Below are 21541 nucleotides of genomic sequence, written 5' to 3' on the forward strand. Positions count from 1 at the left end.
ACCTGGCCTTTTTCTGTACTGTTGCAGGAGGAGGATTGACGTGCCCCTGAAACCCACAGCACACCTGGCACGCCACTCAGAACAGGCAGAGACCTTGCAAGAAAACAAGGTAAGCGCCTCTGGGAATTGCAATGAAGAGGTCTCGGCCAGGATGATTGTGCAGGAAGGGGCCTCAGTCAGTACACTGCAGCCACAGGTTTGTTCATGAGCAAACATCTGCTTGCCCAAACATCAGGAGCCAAACAGTTCTCACCATGCTAATGCCCACAGCCAGGGGGCTGCCAACACCACTCACCACTCACAGCTAACGGCACTTGGTAGCAAAATCAAACCACTGAGCAGAGTGTGAAACAACTTTCCTCCCCTTACTAATCCTCAGAGCTTTCCTGTTCTCCTCCTCTTCGATATTTTTCTCTTTCAATTTTCATCAGCTGAGGTAACGAGAAGCAAAATCCATCACTGCCTCAGGATTACAAAGGCCAGCCATCTCAAAACATCCACACTTACGGATTGTAGTTCCATTCACTTGATAGGTACAAGTCACGCTGTCGGTTCTCCCACCAAGGGTTAAGCCGCTTCCTCTGAGAACAACCTGAAACTCCTCTGGAGGGAAAAGCAAACACACAAAATCACCAAACTTCAGTGCACTGCAGTAAGTTACACCAGGGCAATTTCATTTAGTCTGCAATAAACAAAGCACAACATAGTAATGCTTCCAGCTTAGTGAGATCTCCTTTTTTCCTAAACCCTTGTACTGAATTCTCCTTAGAAATGGGGAAGTCAAGATTTGTTCCCAAATCTTTATTGAGAGAGCCCCATGAAACTGGAAGTGGATTCAGACTATCACCAGGATCCGGGGCTCAGCTGCACAGTAAGACACAGTTTCTCAGTGAATGAGAAATGAGAAATCTGGAACTCAGAACAAGAAGACTCCTCAAACCCAGATCAGGCTCACTTGAAGTGCCAGATGAAGGAAACATTTCTCCTTAGTACTATTTCTCTGCAAGTTGCCTAAGGGCCACGCTATCTGTGAGCTGTGCAGAGGAGGAGTGAGAACAGTTTTTTTACTAGGGCCAGTGACTTCACCCAGAGCATCCATGTTTTCGCAAAAATATCCAAGTAACGTTTTGCAACTACCTTATTTTGATTGGTCTCCAACTATGTGTGGATTGTGAAGCTCAGAAAGAAGACAAGGCCTTAAAATTCTGTGCAACTCTTCTACTTCATTAATATATTGCTCTTGCTGCCCAAAAATGCAGTCACGTGCTTTATTGCTTACACTCCACAGATGTTGGGGCACATGTGGGCAAGTGGAGAGTGAACTTATGGGAGAGGGGCAGGTAAATGCTCTCCAACTTCCACATGCATTACCCAAGCTATGGAAGCAAGCCCTGGTGGTCAGCTCCTCTGAGGAGAACAAGAAGCCAACAGAGAAATCCAGTGTTTCTTTAACTTCTTGAGGACTTAAGTTAGAGATGCTTTATTCTAGAGACATGCAGTTTTCCCTTGGATAAAACAGGGAAACCAGAGTCCTATAATAATTGAATAGTATATTAAAATTATAAAACCTTACCTCCTACGCAGACACTGGATGGCTCCAAATATAAGATCTCAGTGCACGATTGTTTCAAAACCTGTTGCAAAGGAGGGAATAGTCACAAACATGTTTCATAGTGCTATTTCCATGAGCAATCTCACTTTAAAACAAATGCTTGTCCCTAGAACGCACATACAGCTACAGGTTTGGTTTGCTAAGTCTGACTTTGTAGGACGCTGCCTGTAGCATGTGCAGCTCCTGCACATCTGCACAGTCACGTCTAGGAGTTCCTAAGGCTTGGATTAGTTTGTTAAACCCCGGAAAGCCTTCAAAATATAATGATGTCCAGATCCCTAACCTAATTTTCCATGAACCCTAATCTTAATATTTAAGCCAAAAATTAATCACAAACCTAATCCAGTCAAAAGCAGTCTTCCAACAATCAAGCCTGGTCAAGTCAAGTGCACGTTATTGCGAGCGCTGGCACCTTGCCCTACGTAAAGCGGCACGGGAACACGTGGTGTTCCCAACTGCGCTGCCTGCCGTTGGATGGGGATCTCACTTTAGCTCTCCCTGTTGTAAGTGGTATTTTTAGCAGGCATTTGTAAACATTCCATGGCATCGGTTCAGGTCTCTGTAATCACCTGCACAGCACAGAGTCCTGTTACTGTCCCGTCCCTATCTCCATTTGCCAGGTCTGTGCCTGCTGCTGAGCTGCCCTGACTTCCTGGGAATGTTCCTCTGTCTTAGTCTTAACTCCTGCCTTCCTCTCAGCAGGACTCTTTACACTCTGTCTACGATGCTTCCCAGTGGTCCGTGTTGCTGCGCATCCGGGCTCAGCAGAAACAATCATGTAATCACTGTTCTGACAAAAAGCACACTAAGCTCCAAGAAAGAGAGCATCCTGCCTCACTGAACACTGCCCATATTGCCTCTCTCCCCACAAACTGTTGTGTACAGTTTCATTTTTTAGTGCTTTAAAACCCATGTTAAATATTAAGTCGTATTTAAGAAAAATGGAGACCTTGCAGGCGAATGCATTTGGACGAGACACAGCAACGGAGATCTTAGGAAAGAATGTAGCCTGGAGTTCAGTGCAAGCCAAGCAGTTTGTATTAGCTGAGGATCTCACTTCCAAAAAAGGGCTTTAGTCTTTTGATTCTTACTGCAGTGTGGAGAGAAGCTTCCCGTGACTTGCTTGGGGGCTGGGGAATATTTTGTCTAGCATTTTATTCCTTTGCTGTAAAAGCACGTTCTGTTTTTTTCATTGACGAGTCAGATGAACAGCCCAAGTGAAGCTGAGACTAGAGGCGAGCTTTACGTGAAGCACAGACCCAGTAGGTGGCACAGAATTCAGTAATTTTGGCTTTAGAGGGAGAACCTTCCAACCCCTGCCCTGGCCCCATTTGCCCAGTGTCTGAGGAGGGGTCAATGGTATGAACTGGAGGTCGGGGAGAGGGGAAGACAGTGTGGGACAGGATCTGACTTCCCTTGCAAAGCAGTAGTTCTCTAATTGCATTACATCCCAGTGTGAATTTTCTAACACTGTGCTTCCAAATGCAATACAAATCAGGAAAAAACCTACCTAGATATAGTTAACCACCTTTGAATTTAAGAATAAACTGGGAGGGGCAGACAGAACAACCCCACCTGAGCGGAAATAGGGTGTAGATAAAATGATCATAAATCATGAACAAAAGCAAATTTCAATACAGGGTTCAGGATACACTGATTTCCTGCACGGAATCCATTTGCATACATGCTCTTGACTAAAGCAGGAAAATACCAGGTATTAATACTGCTCCTAGAATTAACTGCTTCAACAATAATTTTTCATAATTTTTATTACTGCCTTCCTCTGCTTAGTTTAAGCAAACTGTACTGTTTAGAGACCCTGACTCTTTGCAAGGGTGGTGGCCTAATTCTATCATTTTCCCCCAAACAAAGCTCATATTGGGGTGAAAAAAAACCTCTGAAACTACTAAAATTTGGGTTTGTAAGTTTATCAGGTTCTTTTCCATCCTTCAAAAACCCTCTTGAGAGTCCATGCTTGAAAAAAAAAAAAAAAGGATAATGGTAGAGAAATCTGCCTTGTCCCCAAAAGCCCCTCCCTTCAACATCAAGTTACCTTAAAAAGCAGAAATCAAACCTCGTAAAGGACTAACTGGATTCAGTTGGAACCAATCAGAAGCACATAGATACAGTTCTTTGCTTAACCTCTGCTTATGCTCTGGGTTCTCCTCAACATTTCCGCTAAGCAACGCTCAAACACTGCTCAGAACTGAGTTTTCCTACAGTTAAATACAAAACGTCACATTCTCTGCATGGTCCCAGCCCATGAGCTGTCCTGCGCACCACCTGTGTGTATGGTTTGGCTCACAAGGATTCTGCCACAATGGAAAACTGGGAATATTTTCAATACAGCAACTACCGCATGCACTTTTGTGGGGGGGGGAAACGTACTTGCACATCTTACAACGAGGTACAGAAACTTGATGCCTTCCTTTATTCCCACTCACTCTTTTCTCTCTGTTTTAATCTTTTTTTCCCTTTCCATGCAAGCTCTTCCAGCCAGCCAGCACAGTGCACCCCAGCACTCCAATACAAAGTTTATTTCCCCTGGTGAGAACTGATGTGAAGACATCTTACCCATTTTCCCTATGATCCACCTGCATTTATTTAACATGCCTTCGTGTCCCTGTCCTTTAGAATTTAAAACTAACTTTAAGCTATCCTGATGTGGAAACCTGGGCTGCAAAGTCAGCAAGACCAAAACAAACTCCACAAAAACGATGCTCCCTCTTTGCCAGTTCAGGATAATCCAAGACACTGCAAATTCATTATTTAGAAACCTCCTGCCCACAAGAAAAGTTGAAATAATAACTCTATAAGGCCATCCTTGGATAGGATAGTTAAGCACTCTGCTGACATAAAATAAGTAAGACAAATTGCCTTAGTTTAACAGCATGCAAGGAGAGATTCAAAGAATTGATGTCATCCACTTTTTCTTCAGAGGTCCACACCAAATACAGGACTCTGTGCCCAGGCTCACAAAAGCTTTTCTCTCATTCCCTGCCCCCTCCGCCTCCTCCCAGTGCTGGCTGGTTCAGAGAGAACCAATTCCCCACAAACCCAAATAGAGCAAGCACAAAATAGAGCAGAAACCTGTCAGCCTTTGTCCTGCTGTCTTGCAGCTTCAGAAGTGGAGAACTGTGGTAAGACTAGAGGGTGTTCTTTGCCTTCTGAGGCGACCTGTGCAGTGCAGGACTAGTTCCAGCTGGAACCAGAGCCTATCGAGGTAAAGTGACCACAGCTGTGACTCGTTAACAAAGGTGTGGCTGCTGGGACAAGAGATGGCAGTGGAGTTCTGCTCTTCAAGGTAGTCAGTCTCTTGGAGTGTAAGAAATGAGACATGGAATCCAGACCCCAAACACCCTCTTGTTCAACAACAACACAACAGACTGCTGAGGAAACCATTCTGTAGCTTCTCCATGTGCAGGACTTGTTACATTGCTGCTTCACTGCAGCAGCAGCAACCAAGCGTCTTAGATTTTAAACACTGCTGTTTTTTAGGGCCAGTTCTTAGAGCAGCCAGCACAGGAACCAGTGGCACGAATGCAGCTCGTGCTCCATGCTGGCTCTGCTGCCTGGCATTGTTCCGCAGGGACGCCTGGATGCAGGGCAGCCTCCCAGCCCTTCAGTGAAATCCCTTCTTATGCCTTTTAAGTGAGTGGACACTGTGCAGTTTCTATAGCATCTCTCAGTAAAGCAAGTTAATCATTTCAGAACACTTCCGAGAGCAGAAGTTACCAGAATAGAAGCATCCAAGATACCCAGGGGGACTCGCAAGCCAACTCACCCTTGATGCAAACTCACTGGCACGTGTTGGGTCCTGCCTGCCCAAACAAGCTTTTCTTTGCTGAAAGGGTCATTTGTCAATCATCTGCTGGGCTGCCCAGCTCCTCTGGGAACACCATGGCCATGCACGTGGGGCTGTGAACCTGTCTCCAGCCTATTTCAGTGGCTTACAAGTAAGCACACCATGTAAATCTTAAAACAGTTGTAGGAAGTTCGTTTATCAGGTCCACTTATCCATTACCAAAAGCTTTACCAGCTTTTCCATGCAGCCCCGCTTTTCACCTCGTGCATTTTTCCCAGACCAACCTGACAGTTAATGACTCCTTAAAATCCAAATCCATCCTCATGGCTTTCTATGCGCTTCCCACTAGAAGGTGCCTGAAGCCTCACACAAACTTCAGTGCACTATTTCTAAAGCAGTGGATTCCCATTTTTGTCATTACTAACACGTTTCCTCCTGTTACAGCTGTTTCAGAAACACGGCCTGTTTCTGACCTGCAGGTGTCTGAATTGACCTCACACTCGGGTTCTGTCAGCGCCGAGCTGCCACACCCAAATTCTGACATCAGCACTGAAAGGGCAGATGTCCCTGCAGCACGCTGCACAAAGGCAACCAACTAACAGGCTGACATCAAGCTCCCCACTGCTCATGGTCTTAGCAAACTCCACCTCTGTTAATAAATTTAGCCTTGTCAGAGATCTTTCCCCTGCTTTATGCAATGTTTCCTCTTGTGGAAAATGTGCTTTGCGGATCTTCCAGGACCTCTTTAACCTGTCACAGACCGGGCCTGGCTCTGCCTGGACTCTTTTTTTCACCCCTGCTTCTGCCTCTTACAAGTTCTCATTGTCTAACAGCAAAGCAGGATGGCTCCTGCAGCTTTTTGAGTATTTAGCCTGCCATACCCTCAGCACATGCTGTGGAACAGAGCTGTACCAGGCGGCACAGTGTTACACAAACAACAACTTTCCCTTCCAGAACTCTAATGAAGGTTGTGTTCTGTGAAATTGTGAGAACAATGCACTAGTAATAAGCCATGAGCAGCCCAACCATACAGAGACAATTAACAAAATACGCTAAGTGTCAATTTATCTTGCCACCTCACTCGGTTTTGCTTAGCCCTGTATGCAGTTCAAAACTATTTGGCAGCAGGCAGCACCATAAATCATAACTTGCATGGCATCTGTTCTTGCCCAGCACTGTACACTGTGCACAGGGTTTGGGTAGGTCATCATCACAGCTGGATTCTTCCCTGAACCACTGTCACGATTTCAAGTATTGAAAATGCTCAATGGCTGTGTAAAGTGTTCGCTTCCTGGGACAGAGGTCAGGCTAAGCAGGAACTGCTGGAGGGAGACAGCCGCTGACACGTTTTGGTCAGACTTGGCATGCTAATGAATCTGAACAACTAAGGATTTCTAGGGCCACCAGTGGCCTTCCCTCCCTGTGGATCCATTCAAACTTGCACCTCTGTTTATGTCAGTGCTCACCGGAAGCTGACCCCAGATCAGGCTGCTGTGATTTTTGGGGAAAGGCAGCATGAGCCTCTGAACAAAAGCATGCATACTGTAATAGAACAAATGCATCCGACCTGCTATTTCCAGAACCTCTTTTTAAAGAAAAGAAAATGTTCACCTTTAAAAGCTCATCTTTGTTCTACTGCCATATGCAAACCCACTGACAGTGCAACAGGATCGCTTCCACACTTTGTGTGCCCGCAGATTATATTCCTGCAGTTTCATCTCCTGGTCGGCACAGGAAGCCTGTGCCCGGAGCGCAGTCCATGGACACACTGCCAGCCAAACTGTGCCCGGTGAGTGTGCACAAGTCAGAGATGGCGGCACAGCCCTGAGAGCCCCCCCTTGCACGGCAGCCTCAGAGCTGCAGGCAGTAGCTTTTCTGTGGAGACTCCTTTTCTTTCCTCTCTCCCTCCCAAATGTGGGGTCTCTAATTTTCTCTAGGAATGCTACAAACGGAACAGCTGGTGAGCAAAACTGTAACCTCAAGGAAAACAGAGCTAGAAACTAAACACTGCTGATGGTGTGACATACCATGAGGGTGTGCTTTCCTCTTGTACTGTGCCAAGCTCCTCCCTCAGGGAACCACAAAACCAGCCTCGTCAAGAGCTGCATCTCTCATCAGGATATGTGTTTCAAGACACAATGGTAAGCACGCTCATGTACTTGTCACTGCAATACACGGATGTTCAGTGTGATAAACTTACGGCAAGCGGGAAGCAGGAATGGAAGGTGAGGTCTGAGAGGGCCCTGATAACACAAAGAGTGTTTAAATCTACCTTGAGCATTCTGTGCTTCGCATGCAGGCAAAGCCTTGATGACTGCCAGCTATGGACCTTTTCTTGATGAGGCACTGCCTGCACCTTTGGGCTTCTGGTTTAGCTGCTCAGAATGCCACTGGCTGTGGGGGGCAGCTATTTAAATGGTAGGCAACACCAGGGCTCCTGTGTACACAGGTGGAGCAGGGCGTGCAGGTGGGATCCAGGAGCCCAGATCAGAGCTGTGGAAAGCTGTCCCAGCCTACAGAACACTGCTCTTGAGCAAGGCCATTCTCTGCTGAGTTAATGCCTTCTGGAGCCCCATCCCAGCTTGGAGTTGTGGAGCTCCTTGGAGGAATGGATGATGAAGGCAGCGTTGTGCTGGTGCTGGGTTAGCTGTGTCCAGCTGAGCTCACCCAAGCGCTTGGTTGAGTTCCTAAAACTATTCTGCTTTATTCCTCCCAACTGGCTGAATCAGGACTGGGCTTACCCCATGTTTCCATATGGGTTTGTTTTTCTATGAGTCACTTAGAAATACTACTGGCAGCTTGCTTCCTTTTTTTCTTTTTAACTCAAAACTTTTTTTTTTTCCCCACTATTGCTAAGACAGTTAAAAGGAAACAGAAGTAAAGCAGGAGGTGTTTAATTGGTTCACTGGACTCACTGGTTTTGTTCTAGAGAACGAAATGCTGACTGTGCATCAAGCAGGATTTTTTGTGCTGAATTCAGTGACTCTTATGGCATGTAAAGTGAACATGTGTGAAATCAGGGTGATGAAGAATTTAAGGTGTATGTAGGCTGGCATTGTTACAGGTTTCTCATTCACGAGCTGTTGCTTTTTTTACCTAAATATGACTTGTGCACCCTAATAGTGTGTTAGAATTAAGCTTTAACAAAAAAAAACACGTGGAGTAGGTTACAAGAGAAAATAAATAGAGCTCTTGATTTCTGTGATTGCACTCGAGTAACCTTAATCAGACTTTTTAAGTGAGAAGCACCTTCACAGCCCACCTTGGGCTCTGGACATGCCAACCTGTCCATACAGGAATTAATGTTTGAACTCCCTGAAATTAACTGTTTCCAAAGCGAAGCCTTTCGTTCTTTCTAGTGTTGGTTTCACATCACATGCCTCTGCTGTGTTCAAGCAAGCTCTGTCATTTATTTCCCCAGTGCCAATCTGTGTGGAAAGCCATGAGGCAGCAGGACCACCTCACACTAGACAGAAGACAATCAATTCAGGGTGACTTGGAATGAAGCACATGCTTTTCAAGGAAACACTGTTTTGGTGCTTCTCTCCCACGAAGTCAGAGCAGGAACCGCAGCAGTTAATGTCTAATGGGTCCTACCTTTCTCTGCTGCCAAACATCTGTGCTCGTGACTACACCTTGCTGCCAAGGCCAGCCTGCTCCCTGACGCTGCTCGGCAGTGCCGTGGACAAAGCGGGAGGGGAAGGGGAAGGCTGCTACCCTGTCCCCTATCTAAGTGAAAAAAATCCCTGAGACATATGGTCTTGCATAAAATCACCACCCGAGAGAAGCCTGGCGCGGCGTTAGGTTAGTGAGAATATTCTAATTACACCAAGGCTGAGCAGCACCTCATTGGCAGCCACTGAGGAAAGCAAATGGAGATGACAAAACTGCGGGTCATGAGATGCGTATTTTAACAGCATCAGAACCTTTACCCCCAAATTACTAAAAACAACCCTAAACCCATTACTTACCAAGTAATGTAACTAGGAATCAAGACAAACTGTTACTTTCCATAACAGGAAAAAAGTTGTTCGGGCTATTTTTTTTTTCTAATTAGTAAGAAAAATCTGTCTCAAAGAAACTTCTCACTAAGGAAACACTGGATTTCATTTGGACCTGTGACTGCTTCCTTTGGACCAAGTTGTACAGCATCCCTTATGTAAGAGAGCTGCCAGCCATGCAGGGCTGGCTGACAAGTCCCATCCCAATCACAGGGTACAGGCACGCTCACACTAACCGGAGCCATGTCAGTGCCGGTGCTGGCTTATCAAGCTCACTGTGCTCCAGGAGAACATTATGTGGTTTGTAATATGTCAGAGAATGTCAAATTAAGGGCTGCACGGCAGTGAAGGGTAGAGCAGAAAGCATTCTATTCCAGGCCATTGATTCCTTTTAACAACTACATGCAGTAATTCCCAAAACTATCTCCTCAGTCTCAATCACATGGAAAACATAGCACAGTGTTAGTTCTGAACCTTGCACCCAGTGCAGCTCGAAGATTAGACCGTCCAAGGGGATTAAAGAAGATGACTGATTTAATCAGAATAATTCTTTTAATGATAACTTGCTGCATTTCTCCTCCCCCCACCTCCTTAAATGTCTAATAGTTTGCTTCCTGGATTCCCAGTGCATAAACCGACCATATTTTCTTCCTACAGGAAATGATCCAATTAAGTTGATGTATAATTGATAATGAACCGTTTAAGCTGATTTTGGCCTTGAAAAATCTTAACCACACACAGTCAGCTGGCTGACCCCCCTTTATCTGCAGAGGAGGGACAGCACTTAGGGAAAGGGAGAGAGCAGGCTGAGCACACTGCCCAAGGAAGCGTAGGGAGGCAGCCTAGCTCGAGGGTGCTGTGCAGGCTGGACAGAAGTAGGGATTACTTGAAAATCATGTAGTCCCTGATTGCTGCTCAGTACCCAAGCTGCAACCTGGCCCCTGAGACAGCAGGGTTCGTACAGCGGAGCTTGGTAAGCACTCACGTTAGAGACGTGGAACCAGCAGCGTTCTCCAGTGTCTAACCTTCGAGCACTATTGTGGCAGTAGGGAAGTTTCCCACCCTCCATAAACACAAATTCTGTTGCCTTATAGCAGGTACCAGCGGGTGATGCTGTTGGACTCGTGTGAGTTCGGTAATTCACCCTCCCCCAGTGCCAAACCCAGGTCAGCCTGAGGAAGTGCTGCTGACAGCACAGCTGGAGCAGAAGGCATCAGATTCATGGAGAGAGGCTGGAGCACATCTTTGGGAAGCCACTGCAGTAAGTTTTATAAACATAAAGGCTAAAATTGTTCCTCATATGAATAGCTCTTGCCTACCTCAACAAAACTGACTCCCCCTCGCTAGGCTTTAGTTTTGTCCCTGCTTGGGCACCAACTGGCTGTCCAACACAGTTCGGGGGCTTTCCTCCCTGCTGACTTCTTGGTGTTAGTAAGGCAAACAGGGACAGGTCTGCTCGTCACCAAGTCTTGTCAGCAGCCTACGGGCCCCACTCCCCTCTCTATGCTGAGCACCAGGGCACAGGAGTGGTGACAGTGAGTGTCACCACGCTCCAGATGAGAGGTGACTCCGTGAGGTACCGGCAGCGGCTGAGCGTGCCGCTGCCATGCACGGTTTGTGCAGCGGCTCCCTGCGGGCCCTGCTGCGCTGGCTGTCACCAAGCCATGTAACTCCAAAGGAGCAATGCATTGCCATGCACAGCGAGTGACACAGGAACCATCCAGCTGACATGGAAACCCTCAGGATATGCCATAGATACCCTTCACTGGACTGCTCTTTGCAACAAGAGCAGACTTCCCTCTATTACCCACAGAGTTTTACTGGAGAGAATTTATACTTACACAGCAGAGAATTTATATTTTTACAGCACTCCCTGCTTATACTCCTTTGGCCAGAGTCTGATACTGGGTGAATCTATGCTTTTTTTAAGGACCTTGTGCGCATTTAATCCTTTGTTTAGCCTCACTGGTCCCAGCTGCACTCTTTGGATGGGTCTAAGTAAGTCTATGTCAGCCTGGGAGTTTGCATCCTGCAAACCCTGAGGTCTCCTCTCCCCTGGTCACCCCTTCCCCAGGAGGCAGATCCTTAAGAACCCCAGTTCGCAACTTTTCCTGGACAAGTTGACAGCTTTATGCTAAGCGTTAGGGTTTTTCCCCAAGAGGCTCAGCCAGCTTGGAGAGAATTTTGCTTCAATTTACAATGTTCTGGCTAGTGCAACTACTCAGTTCACATGACTTGATCTATTCTTTTTTTTTTTTTTTTTGGTCCATTATGTCTAACAATGGGTTTCCCATGTAAAATGAGCAAAAAACCCCTGAGCACCCATAAAATGAACAAGCAGAAGGAGATTTTAGCAATTATATTTCTAGTCCTTTCCAGGCAGAAATTTTAAGAAATTTTGTAACACTGAAAGATAAAACAACTTTTTGCTGATCCTTTTTTGAACTGACAACTTCCTCTAAAGGTCTGCATGTCTCCGTTCCTGTAGCTTTATCTGATAAGTTTTTGTGGCATTTCCTAAGAACAAAATATATTTTAACTTCCTGTATTAAGCGCTGTCAACTTACTTTAGTATAAAAATGTGTTTGTCTACTTAGAGCTGTCACACACTCTAATAATGTTACTAAAGTGAACTCCCTTAATGTAACTTTTCAAGGTACCAGCCTTGTCCAATTCTGCCTGCAGAGACAACCAGACAACTTTCACTCACGAATCAGCAGGACCTGTGTTTAATTAAGGGTTTCATTTTCTTATCTAGTACTGATCTGCTGCATGGTGACAGAAATTGTGCCCTCCCAAAGCCTTCACTCTGTCCTGGCTGGCTTACAAGACTACACTCCGTGTAATAATCAGCCAAACCCCATCAGTAACTGTTCCTGAGAGTGCAGTAACTTGCCTTCAGCGTTTTGCTTTTAAGCTCTAGAGTTTTTCTCAGATTTATTCACCCTGACAATGCTGTTTAGTTATGACTTTGTAAGCTAGGTATGAGCAATGCTGGAGAGCAGGAAACTTCGCAAAGCAGCCCCCTCTTCACGGGTCTGCACAGAGTTTTAGAACTGGTAGAGGATGTTATTCAGCAGAAACACAACGGCATGGAGGTGCTTCAACCCTTCTCCCTTCTCTGGGATTTCGTCAGAACTAATGTGAAAACATGGTGCGAGCTCTCTGGCATGTAACCCAGGGTTACTCTAAATGTTCATCTGACTGTCTTGAATGTTAATCCCTGGTCATGATTAAACAGACTTTGTGTATCTGTCCAGAGAAAATAAATTAGAATAGTTGCTTATACTGAAAGCAATTGCAGGAGCAGGTACTTGGATGATTCATCAGGTACTACAGATACTCTCTGCTAAAGCCCATCACTTTTTTTTTATTACCACTAACAAACGTAGATTAACTGCTCAGCTCTCCTGGAATACAGTATAACAGGATAGCAGCCAAATAGTCTCTCATATCTGGAGATATCAATGTAGTAGAGGCTCCTGCATCATTCCTACTCACTAGTTCTGGGTTGTAGTTTTGCTCAGGGGTTTTAACTGCTGGGTTGCTGCCATTTCTGAAGACAATGTTTTTCTGAACAGAAATTGTTCAACAACATTCACGAAGGGTTTCACAACTGCGCCTTTGACTCTGTACTTTGAGCAATACTGCTGCATGTTTGCGACATACCTCCTTTTCCTCTGGCTCGAAATCAGCTTTCCCCTTTAGATCAGTGTCTCTGAGTCTGTATTCTCTAGCTAACTTGCAAACTGAAATTAATTTATAATAGTGACTAAAAAGGAAAACTGTGACTATTTCATGTTCAATTAGATCTACTTATCAGTGCTATAATGTTATAAGAACAAATTGTCACAATCATTCAAAACCCCTGCAAAGAAAACTGAGTATTAACTACAACATATCATAATATCCTATTAATACCGCCACCACACATGCATTAGAAAAAAAACCCACACACACAAAATCCAAACCAGCCAGAAACCCTACTTATGGATACTTCCATCCATGCTCTGTGGTAAAAGCCCAGTGTCCAGGCTGTAAATAAACCCTGAACCAACTCAGGAGCTCAGTCTGCAGAAGCGGACCTTGCATCTAGCTGTAGAACAGTGTACATCAGTTTGCTTCTTCTGTCCCTGCTAAGCTGTTACCTTGAAACAATGCATTTCCATTCCTTGTGTCTGGTCCTGTTCTACAGCTATGGTATGACCAATCTTACAGCCGGGTTTTTTGTAAGTGCCAGAAGAAGCTGGATTGAGGCTTGTGCAAACACCATCTGCCATATCTTATCAGAAAAGCTTCCCTCCCTGCTGACACAGAAGTGAAGGTGCTTTAAAGTTCCTGGGAGGTATAGGAGCGGCAGGCTGGCACTGCCACTATCCAGAGACTGCCCAAAAACACTTTGGCTGAGAATGCGGGTAGTGGGACACCCTACAGCTTATGCTAACCTTCCATGTGTTTGAATGACAGACTCTTCAAGTCGAGCTCCTCAGAAACCTCAAGCAACCGCACTTCTGCTGCTTCCTCAAAGGACAAGAAGAGTGGGGAGACCTGATCCCTCAGAAGGTGCCCATCTGCAGGTCAGTGACCCTCACTGGAGGGAAAACGCCGAACGCAAATGTCTTTACTCCTCTATCCCTGACATACTTATTTTAAAAGCAGTATCCTCGGAAACATAACGTCATCAGCTGGGGTTAAACATTTGGCTCTTATAAAAAAGCCCAGCACTGGCACCTCTAACATTTGCACCAGCAGCATAGCTGAGTTCTCTAAGTCTTTCAAATGGCATAGAATGAGATTTTAAATAGTAAAGGTTTTAGGCAGTACCACATGGGCTGCGCTGTCTTCTCAGGAGAATAAATGTCAATGCATCAAAAGATTGCTTGCCTGTCTTTAGAAAGTGCAAGGAAGATTCTGAAACTACATTTATCTTAAGTAACAAGAAGGAAAATAAGTTGTTGCATTACAGCATTCACAAAAACCACACTGCTCAAGGGAAGTGATAAATTCATGACTGTGTAGCATCCTGTATGTGAGTAGTATCCTTTTGTTGTTTAAAAAAAGAAAAGGAAAGGGAAATGAATGATAGTGGGCTCTCTCTCAGAAGAAGGATTTCATTATTGCTTTTGACTTTACTTCTGCCAGTAAGCCTGTTTGCACTGTGCTGCCTACCTGCAGCAGCAGCAGCACTGTTAACCTCGCATAAAAGACACAGCCTTCAGTCTAAAATGAGACAAGTAAATTTTGTGTCCACAACCACAGGTGTCTTAACACACAGCCGAAACAGTGTTAAGCCACTGATCACAACCAAAATGTTTCTCTTCGATCCCTTCCCGCAAACCACAGCAATTGGCTGAATGGCCTCATCTCACCAATGGGAGTTTCTCATGCCATGCTGGCAAGTGGAACTGAGCTTTACCACTTACTGGGAGAACAAGTGGTTAAAGTCATGGATTTAAAACACTCCTCTCTGTATGTAAAGATTCGGCTAATTCCTAAATTGCACTTATTCCCCAGGATTTTAACGAGTTGTTCTCAACTCGCCCGGAGTTAACAGTCTCCATTTTTTCCGGACTAAACCCAAAGCAGCCATTCATCAGAGCATCCGCCGCACTTCCCACACGAACACCCCTCTCCTCGTGAGGACTCCTCAAATTCCACACGAGGTCTGAGCATGAATAACTGCAGGAGGCGCAAGCAGTGCTGATTTACAGAACTGCATCTCTAAGGTAAGGGGGAGGGAACTTCATCTACTGCAACTACTGCCTTAGGAACCAGTTCTGCCTAGAAAAGGAAGTGGGACTGGAGACTATGCTCTAATCTTGAGGAAATGTAAAACTTATTGCCTGGTACTCACAGAATTGATTATCCCCTTAAGTGCTTGGAATCCTCCAGTGACAGGGAAGACTTGCTCTTTCACGTCAGCAATTCTTTCCAGCTTTGGAGAGAAAATGCATGCAAACACGTGAATCATCTGGCAAACTAAATTCATCATGCTGCTTTACACCCTTAAAATTTAAATGGATGTCTAAAAGCAACCCTCATCAACTCTGCAAAGAGAAGGAAACTTTAGAGCTCTCTCACAGCTACCTAAGAGTTTTCTGAACTGGAGGATATACCACAGCTGACTGCAGCTAACAAAATGGTGGCTAATCATCGTGGCAAACATCACACTGAAGAAACCTTTCAGGGCCTGTATCTTGGCAGTGATTTTGTACCTCTGTCCAGAATTACCTTCCCTGTTTGCTCTGCCTTTCACTAAAAACCCTTTCTCTGCATCTTCTGCAGGAAGGAGCCTTTTGTGTACCTCTCCATTAAAGCCACTTTGACCGAACAGCAGTAGCTACAGCCTTCACTGGGACACAGCAACTCTGGAAGAGCTTTTCAATGAAGGCCATGAAGCCCGTGCTCTTTTCCTTATCCCAAGACTGTTGCATATGCACTGCTGGAATCTTGTCTACAGCTCCTCTGTTCATGTGGTCAGTACCCTGACCTGGTTACCATTCGAATGAGAGGGGCTTGCCTGCACCCTCTCTGTTGGCAGCTCCCAGTTAACAAGGGGATTTCCAATGGGTCTCCTTGGCAGTGAGCACGACACCAACACGTTCTGTTTATGTCTACGTACACATCTGAGTGTGTTTCCTGAGCCAGAGAAGACATTACACTGCCTAATGTAAGTAAAATTAAATTTCCATACTACTTAACATTAACTCTGCAAAACCCCGGGTTCAGGTACTGCCCAGGACTCTAAAATAGTTATGTTCTTATTCTTACCTGTTCTTGTTCAAAATCCTGGACACCAACACAGTAAACTCTCGCTCCAAGCTCTCTGGATTTCCTTGCCTGTGGCATCATAGAACAGAGAAATAAGCATTTTATTTATTCAACAGGCAGCACCCAAACTCTGCAGAGCATGACGTATTTCCAGCTCATGCTCACCTCCTTCTCCGCATACAAGGGAATCTGACCGTCCAGCTTGCCATCGGTCAGTGCAATGATGATACTAGAGAACCTCGAGGCCCCTTGCTGCGCAATTTGCACATTGGCCTGAAAACAACAAAAAAAAATTATCCACCTGAAAACCACACCTAAACTTTTAACCGTGATGCATCTTCTAAGCATCTAATACAACATCTGAAGTAACAGCCTCATCCTCACCTCAAGCCTCTCTCTCCTGACAATCCTCTGACTCCCTTGAACTCACTACCAGCAGGGAAATCCCTCATCAGTCCTTTTCAGCCACCACTGAGCCCATCTCCAAAGCACTGGGGTCACTGAGCCGTCAACCCTTGCCAACATGCAGCTCTTCCAGGACACATCTCTTCAAATCCACTGTTAGGATTTCCTTTGCTATCCCCCAGATTTCAAACACAGTCAGTAGGTTCCAAGATATAAAAAGAATGACTTAAAACTATTTTTTTTTCTTAAAACAGCAACAAAATTCTCTTTGCCCAGCTTTTCAGTGCACAGGTCCTGGCTACGAATGTGGCTCTACAGCCATAGAGGAAGAACTGATTCGTCTGTAACAGTGAAAGCTTACACCCTCACCTTCAGGGCCAGGGCTTTCACCAAAACTGCATTACTTGAACTAAGAAAATATAAGCAGCTGGGAGCTCCGTAATTAAGACAGTGCAAAATGAAGAGCGTTTGTCTCGCAAACACTGCTCGGTGCGGTAAACTCTCCCCAAGGAGAGCGCTCTGGAAGGCACCACAAGCCCTGCAGCCCTACCGAGCTGCATGTGATTATTTACGATGACACTGGGATGCTGGGTGAGCTCTGAGATCCACGACACAGATCCGTGCTCTGTGAGAAGGAGCAAGTCAGAGAAATTCCATATGGCAAATTGCTGTGATGGCTCATCATCTTCTGCATGGGATTTGCAGAGTGTCTGGGCAACCCTGGGACCACTTAGGCAACCAGAAAGATTTGAGCGTAACAGACTGAGGTGTACAATCAATCCATTTATGTTACAGGTTGTTACCCAAAGGGTGAGAACAGAGGATGTGTTGATTGCAAGAAGATGAGTAAAACCTACCTGTTTTAGTCCTTCATGTATGTATGTCTCACCTGCTGGTACCACCTCCTCCAGATCCTTAAGACCTTTCTTGATTTTCTCTCTGCAAACAAAAAAACAAGTAAGAGACCGTTAGTGTGACCTGAAGAGGGGAAAGGGTGTAATTTATCAATTGAAAAAAAGTATTTGTCCTCAAGGAGAACTGAAATGAAAAGCTGTAAATTAGAGCCTTTAGCTAGCATCCCACGTGGAGGCAGACTATGTATTCATGACAGAAGTGGCGCTGTGTGAACAGGTATTTCAGACCTATCTAATGCAATATATATGCTTCAGTGAGTCAAAAAGCTGGAATCAAAGAAAATGTTCAGGTGGAGTAGACATTGCAAAGAGGTGGTAAAACCTCAGCCTTACACAGCCCAGTGGAAATTCTGTTACATTAGGTCTATTTTGTTACTTTAAACCAACTTTGCTTCCAATCACACAGCAATCAAAGAAATCCCCAAAAACAGCAGTTCTATTTCAACAGAATCTTCCAGGCCAATATGCAGGAATTTAACCACGTAGAACTGAACTGTAACAATTAAAACCTTTGCCCTGAAGAAAATATCAATAGGCAAAGGCAGCATTTGCAAGACACCTTTTGTGCCCATGGGAAAAGAGCAGGATTGAGGGTAGTTTTTAATTTTTTACTGTCACTACCTTTTCGTGTGACCTTTCATAAGACATCCCACACAGATCCACAGCTCACTTAGATTTAACAGGAGAATACATCTGCACCATGACTTCTCATGAGCAGTACAGCAGATCCATCTACAAGGTGCTCATTAACTATGGGGATGAAAGGGGAGAAGTCGATAGACAGCACCACAGGAATTATTTCCAGTGAAAACAGCACAAGTGAGGGGAACAAAGGCAGAGAGACTACTGAAAGAATCAAATCTGGAGGGCCTTCAGTCTTCTGCAAGCACAGTTTCAGCAAAGTCCATGGAAAGTCATGCTAGGAAAGGATAAGCAAAAACTAAGAAGGGGCAAAATTTGGGCCAGAATATATAGAACACTGTGACAAATCTAGGTGAGAAAGAGGAACCCAGCAGGGGTGAGGAGATGGAGGGAAAATACATCGCGGGATGCGTGAAAGCTTTCCTTAGCCCAGACCAAATGAGAAAGAATGCATATGCCACACTGCCTGAACGCCACCCACTCGTCATTTGTTCCACGGATGGGCTTCCTCTATGTTTAGCAGCTCTGTTCCAAAGTACAATCCATAGCTGGAATAAGCTCCCCATCACAGGATCCACTGAGACAATCAGGGAGAGGAGGGAGTAAAAGAGAAATGTGGCATTGAATGTATGGAAGGGAACAAGTTATGTAAGATAATACAATCTGTTTGATCCAAATATTTTACATTCAGCATCTATAGAAACAACTTGCAAGTGATCATGTACGAACGCAGATTATAAACCACAGAGTTGGTGCTTGCCAGAAATGAGTGGCAGCACATCACAGGCGTTAGTGCTCTGCTGCCAAGAAACAAGCAGCAACTCAAGTCCCAGTTTTCTGAAACAGATTTCATTTTGCAAAAATAGCTTTTGTACAATCAGTTCGGTTTTATTTATCTGCAATGTCTTGTGACCCGGTCACACAGCAATCTCTGGTGTTGCCAGGCCTCTGCCTACAAGGGGTTCCAGGAAAATCTTTGGTAGCATGAGTTTTTTTAGCTGCATTTAATCAGGCACCATCTCTTGCCCTCAGGGCACAGCTGCACTAGACAGACCTAGACAGATGCAGCCAGATGTGAACTCGCTCCACGCGTTCTCCAAGCTGGTCAAGTGCAAGCGGGTCCTGGTCCAGATGTCAGAAGGCCAGTGTGGATGCAGGACTTGGGGCCCCAGAACCAGCAGGAGAGGTGAGCTCCATCACACTAAAACCCACCCCTGGCTGGTTTGGAGGCTGGGCACGGGGGTTCGTGCCTGCCTGCGCTGTCCCGATAATGGGACTCGGCAGTCAACCAGCCACAGCACTCAGGACCCCCGTTCCTGCTCCCCAGTGCTCTCACAACTTCCCTTTCTCTAGTTTCTGTAAGGCTTTTTGGTAGCCATGGAAATCCCCAGGGAAATTCTGGTTTTATAACTCATCTGTACCCTGACAGCAGAGCCCTGCCCTCAGCTTGGATGCCTGGACATCTCACAGCACAGCTGAGGAATACTAACAAAGGCTGAGGGCCACTGGCTTTGTGGTGCAAGTCAGAAAAGGGAGGGAGGTAGAAGAGGCAAAACAGAATCAGCAACTCGCAGCCTGTCTGTGTTTGGGCTGAATAAGTGCAAATTTAATATCTTTTCCCCACTCAGCATATGTGCTGCAGCCCATTTCTGTGTTTTAGCACAGGCACAACTAATTTTTAATAGCTACCCCGTCTGTTCTCTCTCTAAGCTGTGTAACTGCCTCAGACAGCTCTTCCAGCAGCAGCCAGGCAAACACAGCTGTTAATATCCACACAGATTCCAGAACGGGTGTTCTTAGCTCCTCTGGGTGGGGGACAGTATCCTGTATGTCTTTCCCGTGGTGCATTCCACCTACTGAAGTGCTGGAATCTTGAATTATCTCAGTGTGTTGAGCATACGAGTGCTGGCAGGAGATGGTGGCTCTCACTGAGCATGTATTTATAGTGAGAAATGTGGCTGGGTGCTGCAAGGCAACGGGCTCATCTCTAACAAACGAAGGCAAACGAAACAGGTACTCGGGGTTTACTGCTAAGAAGGCCGTACAGTAAACAGGAAAACACACCGACGTGTCAGTGAAACCAAGAGGGGAAGTGTTCTTTGACAAAAAGGGATGGCTGCATCCCTGACAAGGCGAGCTGTCGTACTGGTGAAAGGAAACCCTGCACGAGCCTCCTCAGATGCGCCATTTGGAGGAGGCTCATGCTTTCTGGGCCTCTTAAATACTACAGAGGGTTGGTTCAATTATAGTAATTACTCTGCTTCAAACTTGAGGCCTCCTGCACAGGCTCCAGATGGAAACCACATCAATGGCCAACTCTGCTATACTTGATACACCCAGCAGAACGCACTCTCTGCAGATGAGTCTGTTTTGGCAAGCTGTTTTGGACCCAACAGGTAGCAGGGGGAGCTCACGTGACTGAGCCTCCAAGCGCATCCATGTCTTGCACATCCCTGTGAAACCAGGAGCAGTAAGTGCACTGCCGGACTAGGGACAAGGACGGTACAGTTGGTCATGTACCAGGTACTCAAGCATCCTACTTTTCCACCTTCACTAACACAATCTCTTTATCTCTGGCGGGAGTTTCACCCAGGCAGAGCCAGCAGGGCTCGTCCTGGCCACGGGCACCGTTCAGTGCTGCCAAAGCAGGCTCACAGAAGCCTGGACTGCTGCTGGCCAAAAGAGAACAAAGGCAACATCGTGCCAGCTGGATGGTATTCCTGAGTGTATCCACTGTCCCAAACCCCTTGCTTTCCAACACTGAGCCCCAAAGGTGAGAGCACCAATCTTTGTTTACCACTTATTGCACAGTTTCCAGCTGAACTTCATGAACGTGTGTGTTTCAAATGGGCTTAAACCATCGTGAGAAGGCTTTTCCATCTGGGTGTTGTTGTTAGTCTATGGATTTATTATAGCACTGTGTGTACCGTGATTAACAATGACTTCTCTTTCCAGAGTTAGTCACAGAGCACTGTTCACACTCAAAAAATATTTGGCAATTTGGGGGCTTCGGCACTATTCTGTGGCCTTCTTTATATCCACAGCTTTATTGTGCAGTAAACCCAGCAAGAACTTTGCCCAAACAATCAGAAGGCTAAGGCTTTCCAAACAAAAAATACTGCCCTACTTTGATCTAACTGCTGGGAAGAAATAGTGGTTTCCTGACATTTGGGAATTAGCAGGTAAGCCAGGGCGAAAACATGCCTGCAAGTCCAAAGTGCACGTAACAAACCAAGGCCATAATATCCCATAATCACCCCCACAAACACCCATCCCCAGAACTGCACTGCGCTTAGTGTCCTTATCTTCTCTTGGGAACAACGGGGGCCAGGCAGTCTCAGTATTTTTCCTCTGTTGACCTCTTTAGTATTTAAAAGGACAGCTGCTCCAA

General features: G+C 45.6%; 1 protein-coding gene and 1 long non-coding RNA gene across 3 annotated transcripts in view; one reads left to right on the forward strand and one right to left on the reverse strand.

Moving 5' to 3' along the window:
- Positions 1-21541, reverse strand: part of ANTXR2 (ANTXR cell adhesion molecule 2) — a 79509-nt gene that overhangs the window by 52682 nt on the left and 5286 nt on the right. For both annotated transcript variants that reach the window (XM_032109026.1, XM_032109027.1), the window contains exons 4-9: positions 17452-17533; positions 16355-16462; positions 16190-16258; positions 15273-15353; positions 1574-1634; positions 508-603 (exon numbers count right to left, since the gene is read on the reverse strand). In XM_032109026.1, the coding sequence (XP_031964917.1) occupies positions 508-603; positions 1574-1634; positions 15273-15353; positions 16190-16258; positions 16355-16462; positions 17452-17533 (497 nt within the window). The remainder of the gene's footprint in view (positions 1-507; positions 604-1573; positions 1635-15272; positions 15354-16189; positions 16259-16354; positions 16463-17451; positions 17534-21541) is intronic.
- On the forward strand, positions 10310-16204 carry LOC116444010. The gene is made up of 4 exons (XR_004240151.1): positions 10310-10679; positions 13886-13995; positions 14933-15144; positions 15704-16204. It is a non-coding gene; the product is annotated as an uncharacterized LOC116444010 (long non-coding RNA).

The sequence above is a fragment of the Corvus moneduloides genome, chromosome 5 (genome assembly GCF_009650955.1).
Source record: "Corvus moneduloides isolate bCorMon1 chromosome 5, bCorMon1.pri, whole genome shotgun sequence".
NCBI lineage: Eukaryota > Metazoa > Chordata > Aves > Passeriformes > Corvidae > Corvus > Corvus moneduloides.